We start from the raw sequence: 19,105 nt of genomic DNA on the forward strand, positions 1-19,105 counted from the left end.
TGCCTTTCCCCTTCAGCCTTGGAGAGCCCTAGGCCCCATCCTGCCTGGTTCTGCTGCCTGTCCAACTCCAGGGAAGACGCTCCCTCCCTATCACACCCCAGCCCACCAGCACCAGCCCCAGGTCTACCGCTTTCTCTGGACTATTGACGGACACTGGCACAAACAAAGAATTTACAGTAGGTGAGCCCTGAAGAGAGCGCTAGCTGCAGTGGGCACAGTAATCATGCCCCAAAATGTCCAAGTCCTAATCCCTGCAGTTGGCTTATATGTTCCTTTGCATGATAGCAGTTGGTTAAGCTTGCAGATGCAATAAAGGCTGCTACTCAGCTGACTTAAGGTGGGGACACTCTCACCTCCAATGGGCAAGTCCGGCCAGGAACTCTGGGCCTGCCAGGGTTGCCAGGTGGACTGTCCCTGTGTGACCCAGGGAGCAGCGTTTGAGTGACTACAGTGTGCTTGTTGTACCTGTGCTTGTGCAATCAATGTTGACATCCTGGTAATACTGCTCAGATGCAGATGGAGGACTTTTACAAAGAAGATTCACTTTCTTTCAAAAGATTTACCATTTCTAATTCATAAAACAACCCTTCCAAACATAGAAGAGAAATTGCATTGAATTAAATATGAGTTAAACAGACAACACATATACACATTATAGACAGGTTAAGCCTTCAGTCTGACGAATAGGTAGGTAACAATCAACCCATTTCACTATACTCAGGTGACATGTACATTGCACATCCAGGAGTCACCTGTATATCCTTTTCCCTCACAGAATCCTCGTGGGTAAGTCGACCTACTGCCTATTCAATTTACTCGACATTCTTGAGGGGGTCAAACTATATATAGAGAAGACAGATGGGGTGTTGCCTGCCTCTGGGGATTGACATAAGGGGTTAACTGACAAGAAACCAGAAGCAATTTTGCAGGTGAGGAAATGGTTTTTATTTTGATTGTGGTGATGGAACCATAAGACGATGTGCTTACAGCGGCTCAGAGACCTTGTGAGTAAATTGTATCTCAATAGTTCCATATTATTGTGATACTAATATTGCTTTTCAACAGCACAAGAGACAGTTTTTTGCATGGTCATCACCAAATGGTCAATACCAAAATCAAATTGATTACAGTCTTTGTAGCTGAAGATGGAGAATCTGTATATAGTCAGAAAAAACAAGACCTGGAGTTAACTGTGGCTCGGATCATCAGATTCACATAGCAAAATTCAGGCTAACCTAAAAATGTGGTAAAAACTTCTAGACCAGTCAGGTACGATCTAAGGCAAATCCACTATGATAATGCAGCAGAGGTGACAAATGGATTCAGGGGATTAGAACTTGCCAACAGTGTGTTTGAAGAATGATGGACTGAGGTCTGTAATACTGTACAGGAGGCTGTGAACAAAACCATCCAAATGAAAAAGAAAAGCAAGAAGGCAAAGTGGTAGGAGGCCTTACAAATAGCTAAAGAAAGAAGAGAAACAAAGATCAAGAGAGAAAGGGAAAGGTATATAAAAGTAAAAACAGATTTCCAAAGAACAGCTCAGAGAGTCAAGAAGGACTTCTTCAATGGACAGTGTATAAAACTAGAAGAAAAACAGAAGAGGAAATTACTAAAGATCTCCTCAAGAAAATTGGAGATATCAAGGGAACATTTTTTCCCAAAGATGGGCACAATAAAGGACAGAAACGGAAAAGAACTAGTGAATGCTGAAGAGATCAAGAAGATATGGAAAGAATATACAGAAGAACTGTACAAAAAAGATCTTAATGTACTGGATTACTGTGATGGTGTGGTCACCACCCCGAGCAACCTATTCTGGAGAGTGAAGTCAAGCGGGCCTTAGGAAGCACTGCTCTTAATAAAGCTAGTGGATGTGACAGAATTCCAGTAGAACTTCTCAAAACCCTAAAGGATGATGCCATCAAAGTGTTGCATTCACTATGCCAGCAAACGTGGAAGGCCTAGCAGTGGCCACAGGACTGGAAAAAGGCAATCCACATCCCAATTCCCAAAAAGAGTAGCACCAAAGAATGTGCTAACCATCAGACAATTGCACTCATCTGCCATGCTAGTAATGAAACGCTTAAAATCTTGCATGCTAGGCTTCAGCATTATGCGAACCAAGACCATCCAGATGTCCAAGTTGGGTTTAGAAAAGGAAGAGAAACCAGAGATCAAATTGACAACATTCGCTGGATCATAGAGAAACCAAAGGAATTCCAGGAAAACATCTACCTCTGTTTCGTCAACTAGACCAAAGTCTTTGTCTGTGTGGATCATGATAAGCTGTGGAAAGCTCTTAGAGAGATGGGAATACCAGACCATCTTACCTGTCTCCTGAGAAACCTGTATGTGGGTCCAGAAGAAACACACACTGTATGGAACAACTGATTGGTCAGGATTGAGAAAGGAGTATGACAGGGCTGTCTGCTGTAACCCTGTTTGTTTAATCTATATGATGAGCACATCATGAGAAGTGCCGGGCTGGAAGATTTACAAGCTGGAATCAAGATAGGCAGGAGAAACCTCAACAACCTCAGATATGGGGATGATACCACTCTAATGGCAGAAAAGGAAGAGGAACTAAAGAGCCTCTTGATGAGGGTGAAGAAGGAGAGTGGAAAAAGCCAGCTTAAAACTAAATATTGGGGGGAAAAAAATGAAGATCATGGCATTCAATCCTGTTCCTTCCTGGCAAATAGAGCAGGGGACGGTGGAAATGGTGACAGCTTTCCTCGTCTTGGGCTCAAAAATCACTGCGGATGATGACTGCAGCCATGAAATCAGAGGATGTTTGCTTCTTGGCAGGAAAGCTATGACAAACCCAGACAGTGTGTTGACAATCAGACACATTACTCTGCTGACAAAGATCCATATAGTCAAGGCTATGGTCTTCCCAGTGGGCACATATGGTTGTGAGTGTTGGAGTGTAAAGAAGGCGGAGCACCAAAGAATCGATGACTTCAAAGTGTGGTGCTGGAGAAGACTCCTGCGAGTCCCTTGGACAGCAAGGAATTCAAACCAGTCAATCTTAAGCAGAATCAACAATCCTCATTGGGAAGGAATGATGCTGAGCTGAAACTCCATTATTTTGGTCATTTGATATGTACAGCTGACTCATTGGAAAAGTCCCTGATGGTGGGAAGGATTGAGGGCAGAAGGAGAAGAGGGCATCAGAGCATGGGATGACTGGATGGCATCACCGATGCAATGGACATGAACTTAGGCAAACTTCGGGAGATGGTGAGGGACACGGAGGCCGGGCAAGCTGCAGCCCATGGGGTTGCCAAGAGTCAGACACGACTGGGCGACTGAACATCAACAACAACAAACCCATATTATTGAACAATGATAAAAAGTAGAAATCATCTGCAGCAATCATCTGCAGTAGAAATCATCTACAGTTTTCTACAAAACTGTAGAAAAAAGCAAACATGTGGAGGTGAAGTCAGTGAAGAAATCAAAGAGTAAATCATAATATACCTATAGGGAAATGAAAGGGAAAACACAAACCCTATGGAAGGCAGCAAAAGCAGTTCTAAGAGTGAATTTTGTAGCAATACAGTCTTACCTCAGGAAACAAGAAAAATCTCAAATAAACAACCTAATCTTACACCTAAAGAAATGAGAGAAAAAGGAACAAATAAAATGGAAAGTTAGCAGAAGGGAAGAAATCAAAGATGAGAGCAGAGATATATGCAATAGACGTTAAGAAATCAATAGTTGATATCAGTGAAACTATTTTGGGCACCTGATGTGAAGAATTGGCTCATTGGAAAAGACCATGATGCTGGGAAAGATTGAAGGTGAGAGAAGGGGACGACAGAGGATGAGATGATTCGTGAACATCACTGACGCAATGGACAGGAGCTTGAGTAAGCTCCAGGAGTTGGTGATGGACAGGGAAGCCTGGCATGATGCAGTCCATGGGGTTTCAAATAGTCGGACACAACTGAGTGACTGAACTGAAGTGAATAAAACTAAAAACTGGTTCTTTGAGAGGATAGGCAAAATTGATAGACCTTTTGCAAGACCCATCAAGAATAAAAGGGAGAGGGTTAAATTCAATAAAATTAGACACAGAGCAGTAAGTTGCAACTGACATCACAGAAATACACAGGATTGTAAGAGAATACAGGAAGCAAGTATTTGCCAATGAAATGGACAACTCAGAAGTAATCGACCAATTATTCAGTTCAGTTCAGTCACTCAGTCGTGTCTGACTCTTTGTGACCCCATGAATCGCAGCATGCCAGGCCTCCCTGTCCATCACCAACTCCCAAGTTTACTCAAACTCATGTACATCGAGTCGGTGATGCCATCTCATTTTCTGTCCTCCGCTTCTCCTCCTGCCCCCAATCCCTCCCAGCCTCAGGGTCTTTTCCAGTGAGTCAACTCTTCTCATGAGTTGACCAAAGTACTGGAGTTTCAGCTTCAGCATCAGTCCTTCCATGAACACCCAGGACTGATCTCCTTTAGGATGGCCTGGTTGGATCTCCTTGCAGTCGAAGGGACTCTCAAGAGTCTTCTCCAACACCACAGTTCAAAAGCATCAATTCTTCGGCGCTCAGCTTTCTTCACAGTCCAACTCTCACATCAATACATGACACTGGAAAAGCCATAGCCTTGACTAGATGGACCTTTCTTGGCAAAGTAATGTCTCTGCTTTTCAATATGCTCTCGAGGTTGGTCATAACTTTCCTTCCAAGGAGTAAGCGTCTTTTAATTTCATGGCTGCAATCACCATCTGCAGTGATTTTGGAGCCCCAAAAAGTACTCTGTCACTGTTTCCACTGTTTACCCATCTATTTCCCAAGAAGTGATGGGACCAGATGCCATGATCTTAGTTTTCTGAATGTTGAGCTTTAAGCCAACTTTTTCACTCTCCACTTTCACTTTCATCAAGAGGCTTTTTAGTTCCTCTTCACTTTCTGTCATAAGGGTAGTGTCATCTGCATATCTGAGGTTATTGATATTTCTCCTGGCAATCTTGATTCCAGCTTGTGCTTCTTCCAGCTCAGTGTTTCTCATGATGTACTTTGCATATAAGTTAAATAAGCAGGGTGACAATATACAGCCTTGACGTACTCCTTTTTCTATTTAGAACCAGTCTGTTATTCCATGTCCAGTTCTAGCTGTTGCTTCCTGACCTGCATATACAGTGGTACAATTTTCCAACTATGAACCAGAGAGAAATAGAAAATACAAAGAAACACATCATATGTACTGAAATTGAAACTCTGATTTAAAATTTTCCAGAAAACAGAAGGCCAGGACCAGATGACTTCACAGGCAAATTCCATCAGGCATTTAGTGAACAGTCAATTCCTATCCTTCTGAAACCATTCCAAAAACTTGCAGAGGATAGAACACTCCTCAAACTCATCCTATGAGGCCACCATCACCCTGATACCACACGCAGACAAATGTACCACCAAAAAAGAAAGTTACAGGGCAATATCAATGATGAACATAGGCACAAAATTCTCAACCAAACAGTAGCAAACCAATTCCAGCAAGACATTAAAAGGACCACACAACATGATCAAGTGGGATTCATCCAAGTGATGCAAGAATTTATCAATATCCACAAATCCATAGATCTCAATAGATGCAGAGAAGGCTTTAGAAAAAGTCCAACATCCATTTGTGATAATAACTGTCCAGAAAGTGGGCATAGAGGGGCCCTATCTGAACATAAAAAAGGCCACATTTCACAAACCTACCGATAACATCAGACTCAATAGTAAAAAGAAGAAAGCATTTCTTCTAAGATCAGGAAGAAGAGAAGGATGGCCACTCTCACCACTTTTATTCAATATAGTTATGGAAGTTCTAACCACAGCAATCAGAGAAAAAGAAATAAATGAATCCAAGTTGAAAAGGAAATAAAGCTGTCACTGCTTGCAGGTTGCATGATACTGTGCATAGAAAATCTTAAAGATGCTGCCAGAAAACTATTAGAGCTCATCGATGAGTTCAGTAAAACTGCAGGATACAAAATGCATGCACACCAATCCCTTGCATTTTTACATGCTAACAATGAAATTTCAGAAAGAGAAATTAAATAAACAATCCCCTTTACTATCACATCAAAAAGAATAAAATGCCAAGGAATAAACCTAAGGAGACCAAACAGCTGTACTCACAAATCTATAAGATGCATGCACCCCAATGTTGGTTGCAGCACTATTTACAACTGCCAAGACACGGTAGCTACCTAAATATCCATCGACAGAGGAATGGATATAAAGAATATGTGGTACACATATACAGCAGAATAGTACTTAACCATAAAAAGAATGAAATAATGCCACTTGGGGCAACATGGTAGGATGTAGTGATTGCCATACTGAGTGAAGAAAGTCAGAAAGAGAAAGACAAATGTCCCTTACATGTGGAACCTAAAAAATTGTACAAATGAACTTATTAACAAAATGGAAACAGACTTTGAAAACTTATGATTACCAAAAGGGAAAGGCAGAGGTAGGGAAGGGATAAAGATCCTTAACATCCTATTGAGAGATGTTGACGATGATGTAAAGAGATAGAAAGAAGTATCATATTCTTGCCAGGCCAAGCATTTACAACTAGCCTCTGCTTTACACTTCCTAAGGAAGGAGGCAAGTGGGCTTGAGTCCAGGTATTTACAGTCAGCCTCTGGCTTGCACTTTGAAATAGAACAAGTAAGAGTAACTGGGTAAATAGTCAGGCTTTGTCTCCTGAGGACATTTTAAGATAACAGCTCTGGCAGAGACAGAGGGGCTACTCTCTGTTTGAGTAAAACATCAAGAGGTCACATATGTCCCATTCTCAGGGCAGGAGAGACACTGCACATGGGAAGAAAGGCTCCTTGGGGGTCAAAAATAAAGGGGCCCCACCCCATAATAAGTGATGCAACGTCTCCCCCATAGGTCTCCGGGCTGGCATGCATCTGGGAATAGAGTTGCTCATACATGTTGGGGAGGGTCTTAGGAAAGGTCAGGTGTGAGAAAAGAAACAAGATAACTGGCCAAATGTAAACAAAAACCCAAAAGGACTGTCCTATAAAAATGACTTAACTGCCTCTTACTGCACTTCTCCTCAGTAGGACAGATGCCCACACCTTTTCTCTCCAAGTGTGTATCATTGCCTTCTCTGTCTTAACTAAACAAACTGTTTCTCTATGTGCTCTCCTACTTGTTGTGCTGTGTCTCTAACAATTAACTCTGTACCTGGTTTTTCTTGTTTTTGTTTTTTTACAGATTTTGTCTCCTTGAGAAATGCATTTTTCAAAGGGGCAAACTTAAAGCCACAGCTCACTGCTGCCTCTCTGAGATCACTTGGATTGGAAGAATCAATATTGGCAGAATGACTATACAACCCAATGCAACTTACTGATGCTACTGAATCCTTATCAAATAACCAATGGTATTTTCCACAGAACTAGAACAAACATTCCCAAAGATTCTTTACAGACACAAAAGACCGTGAATAGCCAGAGCAATCCTGAGAGAGAAAAATGGAGCGGGAGGAATCAGGCTCCTGGACTTCAGACAATACTACAAACGTACAGTCATCAAAACAGTATGCTACTGGCACAAAAACAGAAATACTGATCAAAGGAACAGGATAGAATGCCCAGAAATAAACCCATGCGCCTATGGTCAATTAATCTCTGACAAAGGAGGCAAGAATATACCAATGAGAAAAGACAGTTTCTGCAGTAAGTGGTGCTGGGAAAACAGCTGCACAGAAAAGAATGAAATTAGAACATTCTCTAACATCATACACAAAAATAAATTAAAAATGGATTAAAACCTAAAAGTAACACAAGACACTGTGAAACTCTTAGAGGAAAACACATGCAGAACACACTTTGACATAAATCACAGCAACATGATTTTCCATCCACCTCCTAGATTAATGAAAATGAAAACAAAAGTAAAAAAGTGGGGCCTAATTAAACTTAAAAGCTTTTGTACAGCAAAGGCGGTGGGGGTTGCGGGAGTGGGGGAGACTATAAACAAGATGAAAAGACAACCCTCAGAATGGGAAAATATATTTGAAAATGACGTGACAGACAAGGCATTACTTTCCATTATACAAGCATTTCATGAAGCTCATCATATATATATGTATATATTTATTTATTATGCCCAATATATTTTATAAAAAGCGACAGAAGTTCTGTTTCTCCAAGAAGACATACAGATGGCCAAAAGCCACGTGAAAAGATGCTCAACATCTTTAATTATTAGAGAAATGCAAATCAAAACTACAATGAGGTATCACCTCACACCTATCAGAATGGGCATCATCATAAATCTACAAACGGCAAATGCTGGAGAAAGTTTGGAGAAAAGAGATTCCTCCTTCACTGTTGGTGGGAATGTAAATTGGTACAACCACTATGGAGAAGAATATGAAGTTTCCTTAAAAACTGAAAGTAGAACTACCATAAGATCCAGCAATCCCACTCCTGGGCATATATCCAGAGCAAACCATAATTCAAAAAGATGCATGCACTCCAATGTTGATTGCAGCACTCTTTGCAACAGACAAGACACGGTAGCTACCTAAATATCTATAGACGGAGGAATGGATAAGGATTATGTTGTACATATATACAATGGAATATTACTTAACCGTAAAGAGAATTGCAAGTGGATTCTTTACCGTTTGAGCCACCAGGGAACCCCTGTGATGAACCTACTCATTGCATACTATGTATTCCCCTTTTTCATATCCTGTAGGATTCAGTTTGCTAGTATTCAATTTCTGGTTCTTCCTTTTATGCCCTGAGCGTGTGATTGACCTGAGAGTTTCCTTTCTCAAACGGTCCTTGACAGAATTTAATATCAAGGTTATTTCATCCGCAGGAAAATGAGTTTGGGAGAATCGCACCTTTTCTATTTTTCCTAAGACTTTGTGTGAAGTTGAAAATATTTATGCCTAGGATGTTTGTCAGAAGTCAGCGGAGGAAGCCTGGAGGGTTTTTGCGAAAGTTGCTTTGATTACTGGTATATTTATTTTTGGTGACCTGAAGCAATTAAGGTTGGCTATACTTTCTGGAGTCAGTGTTGGGTAGTTACTATTTTTTTTCTAAAAATTGGTCATGTTTTCCTAGGTTTTCAAACGGATTGGAATAAAGTAGCCCATGATGTCCTCTTTGCCCCCAAATTCTACTTTTGGAAATATCTCTCTTACAGGTAGTCGTTGTTGTTGTTCAGCCACTAAGTCGTGTCCAACTATTTGTGACCCCATGGAAAAGACCCTGATGCTGGGAAAGATTGTAGGCAGGGGGAGAAGGGGACGACAGAGGATCATGTGTTTCGATGGCATCACTGACTCAATGGACATGAGTTTGAGCACCCTCTGGGAAAGGGTGAAGGACAGGGAAGCCTGGCGTGCTGCAGTCAATGAGTGGCAGAGAGGGACAAGACTGAGCTACCAAACAACAATAAATTCTATTGCATATAAACCTGCAAGCCTAAAACATACTTGTCTCCCCACTATGAATCAACATCAAATGAATAAGCATAGCCTTCTGCTGACATAGCTATGGCTCGCTCCTACATGGCTGGCTAGGGGGTCCTAGGTGTCCCAAAGTTCGCCTTGTCCTGCTGGTGAGTGTGGCTGTTTCTGGGGGCAGCTGGCTGACATGCCAGGGTGTCTTGAGGCTGGTTTGTCCTGCCGTTGACTGGGTTTGGGGCCCAGGGTGTCCTGGGGCTAGTGCCAGCTCACTGGTGGGTGGAGCTCTGTTTCTGTTCCTGGGTCTCTAGCTGCAGGGCTGGTCTCAGTTCACTGTTGGGTGGGGCCAGTTCCCCACATGGCTGCCTGTGGGATCCTAGATGTCCCAAAGGGGGCTTCCACACACTGCAGTGTGGGGACAGATTGCAGAGCTGCTGGCTGAGAGCTCCAAAGTGTCCCAGACCTGGTGTCGACTTGCTGGTACACTGTGCTGGGACTCAGTGGCTCTCGGGGCTGGGGTGGGCCTGCTGGTGGGTGACCTATTTCCTGTAATGCAGGCTGCAGGGCTGGAGTTACTCCGCTTGCTGTTGTCTGCCTGCTGGTGTGTGGAGCTGGTTCTTGGGTTCTCTGGCTTCAGGGCTCTGGAGGGGTCCAGGAGTTGGTGTTTTGGGCCATTGGAGGCTGGGGCTGGGTCCAGGGCATCCTAGGGCTGGGGCCTAACCACTGATGGGTATAACTGGTCCTGGGGCTAGTGATGACCTGCTGTGGGCAGGAACTAGGTCCCAGGGTCTCTGACTGCAGGACCCTGGAGTCCTGGCTTAATGCCTTCTTCCTGGTGTATAGGGCCAGTGTGGTATGTCAGGGCCTCTGATTGACAGGTCCAGCTCCAGGGACTCTTAAGACAGCAGGCTTGCTTGTGGGTGGGACTGCACCTCTGCCTGGCTAGTAGCTTGTCCTGCCCCAGTATTATTGCCTACAGGCTGATGGGTAGGTCTGGGCACTGGTGCTAGTAAGTAGAGGGAGGATTCCAAACGGCAGTGGCTAGTGCCAGTGTCCACGTGGTGGAAGGAGCTCCACAGAATGGCTGCTTCCAGGGTCGATGCCCCCAGGGTGAGTCCAGCTGCCTCTTGCCTCTCTGGGAGGCTCTCCAAGATCAGCAGCTGCCTCTGACCCAGGCTCCCTTCAAATTATTGCTTCAGCCCTAGGTCCTGGAGCATGTGAGATGTCCTTTGCCCCTTTAAGAGTGCAGTCTATTTCCCACAGCCCTCTGGCTCTCCCACAATTAAGCCCTGCTGGCTTCAAATCCAAAAGTTCTGGGAGATCCTCTACATGTGAATAAATACAATTTCATCAGCAAAAATATACAAAGTACTACCACACAGAATGGGCATGAATCTCACAAATTTAACATTGATTGAAAAACCAAGAAGCACACAGATATATTTAACAATTCCATTCATATGACTGTAAGTAGCTGTCAACACTAACTCACAACGTTTTATAAATAAATAAATAAATGTATATATTATAAAATCTTTGAGGAAAAGGAAATAAAGGGTGGCACATAAGTAAGTGTGTGCCTATTCTCCTTGACGAACTAATGGGGCTAAGATAAGACAGGTAAACTGTAGGAGTGTTGTGGGTAGCCGACACTATCCCCTTCTGTGACTTGGGGGTATACACTTCATAATCAATTATTAAGCTCCACGTATACATTGAGACTTTTTCTCTATCTATGTTACATCTCAGTATAATTGGAGAAAAACATAATGCCTATGGAAATAACATCCCAGTGTAAGCATATTGTAATTATGTTCTAACCAGAAGTAGAACCAAAGTTACTTTCTTTGTTTATAACATATCTAATTGAGATTAGTAATCTTATTTCATCTACATTAATAGCTATATTTTTGAGAACTCATACCTTTTCAATAACAAAGTGATGCTTACATAATTATAATATCAATCTCACTTTTTAATAAATAGTCCCTATGTGGGTAGTACATTATCATTCAGAGTTTAATTGTGAACTTGTGTTGAAGCTCACAGAAGTGATGTACTTGGATACAATTTCTCAGAGACTTCTCCCCTCTCCATCCACTTCCTCTCAGAGGTGGAGCACCAAGAACCTGAGAAAAAGAAATGAAGGCAAAAAACCCAGAGCGCTGTGTCTGCATTGTAATACACCGATTTGACCAGCCGAGGGCAGTATGGTTTAAGGCTGTTTGTGGGAAGGGCCAGATGCCATTCCTTTGGAGTTCCTCCTGTTCTTTGTGATTAGTCTATGAAGCCCTGAGACTGAAGAGCTTATTTGAGCCAATATGGTGGTGATGGTGCTGGTGCTGGTGGTTGGATGGGCGGCATCTCCCTTGCCCGTTTGGCACTTCTATCTTAACACCAGCCTTCACCCCTGCTCCCCGCAGTAGCAGCTCTTTTCTTCCTCTTTCTCCTCAGACAGAAACTGAGACCTTTGATGTGCTAGACTGGGTGAGCTCCCACCTTCCACTGGCACAGAAGCAGTAGGTGGGTGTGCACAACCCTTCAAGCCCTTCCTTAGTTCTTTGTAGGGAGCAAAGCTGAAAGAATTTTCCTTAAATGTTAGCTGCCACCCCGCAGTGAGTGCCCCTGCTTTTGTCTCTAGTCTTGTGGCCCAAGTGAAGGCTCCACACTGGTTTGTGGCATTGATAGGGTCAATAGGAAGAATGTCATCTCATTGATTGATGAATTGAAACAAGAGTCATTTTCTGGGGCCACCCTTCTGCCTAAAGATAACATAACTTTTCCCATTATAAATACTGTTCCAAGATGGTTGTTCAGAATTCCAGCTATTATTAATTAGCCTCCCTTTTTAAGGATGGACCTGAAACAGAAATTGAGGAAACATTTCTCTTGGGACTTTACCTTAAATGACTGAGTATGTAAAGGATCTTCGTGTGCTTATTAGGGATTTTTCATCTCTTTAAGCTATATGTGCTTTATTGCTAACTCTTTGACGCCATCAGAAGACATTTTGAAAAAATAAAATTGTTTTGCCCAGGATTCGAGGACCCAGAAGCCTCAACTGATTTTTCCTGCATGGTTCCTGCCCCAGCATCACAGATGAACAGAATATTAGAGCTAAATAATCTCATGTAGAAATCTAACAGATCTACTCCTGAGGGGTGTACAAATGAGGAATCTGAGAGTAGAGGGACAGCGCCATGTCAAGGCCAGCAGACAGTTCAACTATACCTCTTCAGTCCCCACTTTGCTGTTTGGTAGGACAGAAGCACCTCCATCGCCTCACACTCAGAACTCTTGTGGGTGTATGTTGAACTTGGTGCAGCTTCTCCCCAACCTCCTGACTGATTTGAAACAATGAAGTCTGTCCCATTTACTGTCAGTTATAGCTAGAGCCTTGTTCACTCACTTGAGCACCCCAGGTGAAGCACTCCCCTACACTGCAGCCACAGAATCTCTAGTGTTTTGAGGTCACGGTGGATTGCTGACTTAACAGGCCTAACACAAGGCAGAGTAAGGTAGGGCAAGCACTTGATGAGGAATCAGGAGACCTGTCTCTCTCCTAACCTGCTGAAAAGTCCTTCCCCTTTCTGAACCTCTTGTATCTCCATCTGGGAAAAGAGGAAGGTGCCCTAGAACTGAGACTCTCAACCTGGGATGCAAGAACTTCCTGAAATTGTGTGCAAAGTTGTGGGAGGCAATGTATCCAGTCTTCTTGGGAGGGTGTGTAGAGCTTCCGATAGATTCTCAAAAGAGTTCTACTATGGGCAGAGTTGTGTTGCCCCAAATTCCTATCTTAAAGCCCTAACCCTCAATGTGACTGAATTTGGAGATGGAGCCTTTAGAGAGGTAATCAGGGTTGATTGAAAGAGCTGGTAAAGAATCTGCCCGCAATACAGGTTTTAATTCCTGTGTCGGGAAGTACCCCTGGAGAAGGGATATGCTACCCACTCTAGTATTCTTGGGCTTCCCTGGTGGCTAGACAGTAACGAACTCACCTGCAGTGTGGCACACCTGAGTTCCATCCCTGTGCTGGGAAGTTCCCCTGGAGGAGGGCATGGCAACCCACTCCAGTGTTCTTGCCTGGAGAATTCCCATGGACAGAGGAACCTGGTGTGCCGCAGTTCATGGGGTCACCAAGAGTTGGACACAACTGAGTGACCAAGCACAACACACACAGAGGTTGTAAGAGTGGGGCCCTAATCCCAAAGGACTTGGCATCCTTATAAATGGAGGAGTTACCAGATCTCTCGCTCTCTCTCTCTCTGTCTCCACACACACACAGAGGAAATGTCATGTGAGGAATCAGAGAGAAGGTTCCCAACTGCAATATAGCAGGAGTGCCTACACCAGGAACTGAACTTGCTGGCACCTTGATCTTGGACTTCTAGTATCCCAAACTATGAGAAACTAAATGCCTTTTGTTTAAGCCATCCAGCCTGTGGTATTTGGTTTTGGTAACTCAAACAGACTAACACAGGGCCCACAACTGAAAAAAGGGTTTGGAGCCACTGGACCCACTGGTTGCCAGAAACCCATCCTGGACATTCATTTTTCAATACAACGTTTTTAGGGACTTGCAGATTTCTTGAGTTCTTGCTTGGAACTGTGCAGTATATCTTTTATTGCAACATACTTCCTTTTATAATAGTTGCATGACACAGATTTGTATCTATATAAACCCAAGGACAAGAGTTTAAATCCTGATTCCACCACCTACTAGATGTTTGACTTTGGACAAGTTATCACATGTTTCTGCCTCGTATATAAACTAGGGATAAGATTCGTGTCTACCTCACATGGCTGTTGTGAGAATTAAATGACATAATGCATGAAGAGGGCCTAGCACATAGTAAAGTTTCAACAGATATTAGTAGCTTTTGTGATGAAAATGTAAGTAGCAGTCAGGGATTTTTGCCCTTATAAACAGCACTGTTGTGAGTGAACTTATTTATACAAAGAGATTTTTTTTCAAAAATACTTACCTAGATTAACTAAGAGAAAAAGACTAAAATAACTAAAATCATATATAAGAGGGGATATTACAACCAACTGGGCAAAAACAAACAAGATTATACAAGAATATTATGAACAACTGTGGCAAGAAATTGGACAACCTAGAAGAAATGAATAAATTCCTAGAAACACACAATCTACCAGAACTGAATCAAGGAGACAAAGAAACCCCAACATACCAATAATGAAATTGAATCAGTAATGACAAACCTCCCCGCACACACACAAAATCAGGAACTGATAGCTTCACTGGAGAATTCCACCAAACGTTTAAAGAATTAATACCAATCTTCTTCAAATACTTCCAAAAAATTAAAGAAGAGGGAACACTCCCACACTCATTTTATGAGGCCAGCATTATCCTGATATCAAAGGCACCAAAAGAAAAGAACACTACAGGTCGCTTTCCCAGATGAATGCAGATGCAAAAATCCCCAACAAAATACTAGCAAAACAATTCAACGGCACATTAGATGGACTATGTGCAACGGTCAAAAGCGACTTATCCCTTGGTTGCAAGGCTAGTTTAACATACAAAAATCAATCAATGTAATAAAACACACTAACAGAATGAAAGACAAAAATCACATGATTATCTATATAGATGCATAAAAAATTTAACATTCCTTCACGAAGAAAAACAGTCAACGAACTAGGAGTGGAAAGAAATTACCTCGACAAAATAAAGGTCACAACTAACGTCACACTCAGTGATGAAAAACTGAAACCTCTTCTTCTAAGGTAAGGAACAAGGCAAGGAAGCCTGCTCTCGCAATTATGTTAGTATTCAACAACTGGAAGTCATAGCCAGAGCTGTTAGGAAAGCAAAAGAAATAAAGGCATCCAAATCAGAGACAGATAAAATTATCTCTGTTGACGATAGCATGATTTTGTACATGCAAAACTCAAAAGATTACACGGAACCATACACACACACACATGCACACAACTGGAAGAATTAATAAACAAATTCAACAAAGTTGTGGGGCACAAAATTGATAAACAAAATTAAGTTTGTTACTATACACTAACAAGAACATTTTGAAAAGGAAATTAAGAAAACAATTCCATACATTAGCTTCAAAAAGGATAAAATATTGAGGAATAAACTCAAACAAGGAATCAAAAGACTTGTACACTCCAAACTACAAAACATTGCTGAAAGAAACTTAAAAAAACACAAATAAATGGAAAGGCATCTGTCTGCACAGACCAGAATACTAAATATTGTTAAGAAGTGCATGCTACCTGAGGTGTTTAATTTTATGTGTCAGCTTGACTGGTCCACAGAATGCCTAGATATTTAGTCAAACATTATTCTGGATGTTCCGGTAGAGTGCTTTTCCATGAGATTAACATTTAAATCAGTCAACTGGATAAAACAGAATTCCCCCTGATAATGTGGGTGGGCTTTACCTAATCAGTTGATAGTCTGACTAAAACAAAAAAGCAACCTTTCCTCATGTAAGAAAATTCCTCCTGCGTGAAAGCCTTTGGATCTGGGACATCAGCTTCTTTTCCCGCCTTTAGACCCAAACTGAAATATTAGCTCTACTGGTTTGGTTCTTAAGCCTTCTAACCTGGACTAGAGCTAAACCACTGGCTCCTCTGGGTCTCCAGCTAGCCAACTCACCCTCTAGATCTTGGAACTTACCAGCCGCTATAACTGAATGAGTCAATTCTTTTACACACACACACACACACACACACACACACACACTCCACTGGATCTGAACTTACCAGCCGCTATAACTGAATGAGTCAATTCTTTTACACACACACACACACACACACACACACACACACACACACACTCCACTGGATCTGTTCTTCTAACACACTACCCAGAGTGATCTACAGATCCAATGCAAACCCTATCAAAATCCCAATAGCATGCTTTAGAGAAATAGAAAAACTCATCCTAAAATTTAAGTAGAATCTAAAGAGATCCTTAATAGGGAAAACAATTTGGACAAAGGAAAATTAGAGAATCACACTTCCTGATTTCAAAACATTACAAACCTACACTAATGAAAACTGTGTGTTACTGCCATAATAACAAATAGACCAATGGAGTAAAATAGAGATCTTAGAAATAAATCCTCACTTTTAGAAGATGTGCCAGGCAGTGGACTTCCTGATAGAGGGGAAAACATACCTTTTTTAGGTCTTTGAATCAAAGCAGGGACTCTGGAGTCAGATTGCTTGGCTTCAATTCTACCACTGATCCCCATGGGCCAAATGACCGTGGGTCAGTGGCTGAACCTTAGGCTGCTAATCATTAGTACTAGAGTCCTGGGAGCGTCACAAAGAACCACTACTACTTACATACAGCACTTAGAAGAGTGCCGGGCACGGGGTCTCTGCTGTATAAGTTGCTTTTCACAGATTCTGCGAAATTACCTCCCAAATGGATTTCTTGCACCACTGCCACAGAGGTTTGCCGCTAAACTCTCCCACTCTCGGAATCGTTAAGCACTTGGAGGAGGTGGGACGAGAGGCTCGACAGAGGTATACTCGCAGCGTCACATTCACCCGCCAACTCGCCAACTGCCCGGACGGCCCTTGGACTTGGCAGCAAGCCAGAGGAGGCCCTCGACCCCATTGGTTACACCTCGAGGGGACGGCCAAACAAGGCGCGTGCTGGTTGGCAGGAACCGGACCAATGAGGAGGCGGCAGGGCTGGCGCGCTGAAAACCTCGCGTCATTTGCGGCCATCTCCAGCATGCTTGACGGCGAGCTCCAGACGCCGCCCGCCACACCTGCCCTGACCGCCGCCACCGCGACCCGGTTGATAAATGGTCGCCGCCCCTGATCCGGCGGCCACCCAGATCGCGACATGAGCTCCCCAGGTGGTGAGGTATCTGTTTTGGGAGCGGGTTTCGGCTCAGAGCACGGAGAGCAGACCAGCGGCCTTAAGGCCAGCTCCAGAGCCCCGCGGGGACCCGGCCCCGGCCCTGAGCCAGGGGCACCGCAAAGCAGCGAGGGTGAGGGCGGGAATGGCTTCCCAGACCCTGAGGGCTTCGAGTCAGAGCTGGAGGTGCTGGAAGCGGGAGGGTCGGTGCTGTGGGGCCGCGAACGCCGGCCTGGCTCCCTGGCCGACGACCAGGGGGACGCCCTGCAGCTGGCTGACGAGTCAGTGGCGGCCATCCTGCAGCAGCTGACCGACCTGAGCGTTCTGAACACCCGCAGATACCTTTTCCAGGAGAGCAACGTGGTCGGCGAAGTGTCTGCCTTCTGGGACTTCAAGGCGTGTCCCCCCAGTCGAGGCGGTGCCCCCCAGAGGTGTGGGGAGGCCGCACAGGCTGGTGCCGTCCCTCTCCAGGTTGGCGGGCCCAAGGAGGGCCGGGCCTGGGGGAATGCTAAGAGAGGCACTAAGAGTAGGTTGAACGTGGCTGTGGATCACCAGTGGCCTCCCTCAGAAAGCCCAGCCAGGCTGCTGTCCAACCCTGAGTCCTCTGATGTGTTCGGTGAGAGAGAGAGCTGATGAGGGTGAGCATTTCTCCCAAAGACGGAGGCCACGTGAAGCTAAACAGACCCGAGGATCCCGGGAACACACCCCGACGCTCGAATGTCCAAGGCAGGGAGAATCTCCTTAATGTGCCAGGCACTTGCCTATCCTCGGCTCCGCGAGGATTAATTTCGGTTGAGGGCAGGCAGGGCGATGCAGAGCGGGATGACGCCTCTCCCCCTAAGAAAATGCAGAGTGCGCCCTGGGTGACGGGGAGCAGCCTGCCCAGCTACCCGGGAGTAGCAGTAACATCAGCTACTGCAGTTCCTCTACCGGCAGCGGGCTGCGGCCCACTCCTAGGAGGAAGGGGGTCCAGGAGAAGAAATCCCTTGGGGGCGTCTCCAAACCTGCCTTGGGGAGAACCTTCCCTTCCTGGGGGCAGAGAATCTCGGCCACTCCCCTGGAACCGGCCACCTTCCCCGCAATCTCCGGCATCCCGCTCCTCGGGAGGTCCAAGAAGTATGCCTTGGTCCCTTGGGAAGCGGAAGAGTCCAAGCACACCGTCGCTGGGAAGAAACCCGTGGCTAGGCGGGCCCAGGAGTCGGTGGCAGTAATGGTGGTGTCCGGAGAAGACAACGACCCAAGTAGAGATTCATTCCCAAAGGGCCAAGTGAGTAGTCCAGGCCCCTCCTCTCTCCCCACTCTTACGCCTCCTACCCTCCCCAGGGCACAGGTCTTCACCCCTTGTCCCTCTCTCTATCCCTCAGGGGTCGCCATTGGGTGGCCCTCGGTCACTGGGTCATTAGGATGCCTGATTGGGGTCCTTTTACTAGGGACAAACGTTAAGGTAGCACTTTGGGTGTGCTGGGCTCGGCTTTCCACCCTTGGCCTGTTTCCAGCCTCCTCCACGAAGCTGGGGCTGGAGTGGAAGGGAGAGCTGGTAGCTGAATGGATTTGAGGGGACCCTCTAAAAGCTTCACAGAACTTTGGTGTTTAGACGCATCACTATCTTGAATCCTACTTTGTAGCTGTTCCCCAAGCCTTCCTTGCAGGGGCCCCAGGTTTTCTCAGTGCCACACTGCTGTCCCAAGCTCAGCTCTGCCTGCTGGGGCTGACTGACAGAGAATGTGCTAAAGAGATCAGCCTTTCAATTCTCTTTCCAGTTCCCTGCCTCAGCTCTGT

At 44.5% G+C, this 19,105-nt stretch overlaps 1 protein-coding gene across 1 annotated transcript; it reads left to right on the top strand.

Annotated features, from left to right (window-relative positions):
* Positions 1-17,311: 17,311 nt before the first annotated feature.
* On the top strand, positions 17,312-18,881 carry LOC136154509 (uncharacterized protein CXorf49 homolog). Its single transcript, XM_065916770.1, has 3 exons — positions 17,312-17,942; positions 18,169-18,567; positions 18,823-18,881. The coding sequence occupies exons 1-3, from the start codon at positions 17,312-17,314 to the stop codon at positions 18,879-18,881; spliced, it is 1,089 nt and encodes a 362-aa protein (XP_065772842.1).
* The last annotated feature ends 224 nt before the right edge of the window (positions 18,882-19,105 follow it).

The sequence above is a fragment of the Muntiacus reevesi genome, chromosome X, assembly GCF_963930625.1.
Source record: "Muntiacus reevesi chromosome X, mMunRee1.1, whole genome shotgun sequence".
Lineage (NCBI taxonomy): Eukaryota > Metazoa > Chordata > Mammalia > Artiodactyla > Cervidae > Muntiacus > Muntiacus reevesi.

Bases quoted from the DNA above. Each gene is read 5' to 3' on its own strand.
- LOC136154509 (XM_065916770.1), top strand. From the start codon at position 17,312: ATGAGCTCCCCAGGTGGTGAGGTATCTGTTTTGGGAGCGGGTTTCGGC. The intron at 17,943-18,168 runs GTGAGAGAGAGA...TCTCCCCCTAAG, and splicing joins TGAGTCCTCTGATGTGTTCG to AAAATGCAGAGTGCGCCCTG. The intron at 18,568-18,822 runs GTAGAGATTCAT...GCCTGTTTCCAG, and splicing joins CGGAGAAGACAACGACCCAA to CCTCCTCCACGAAGCTGGGG.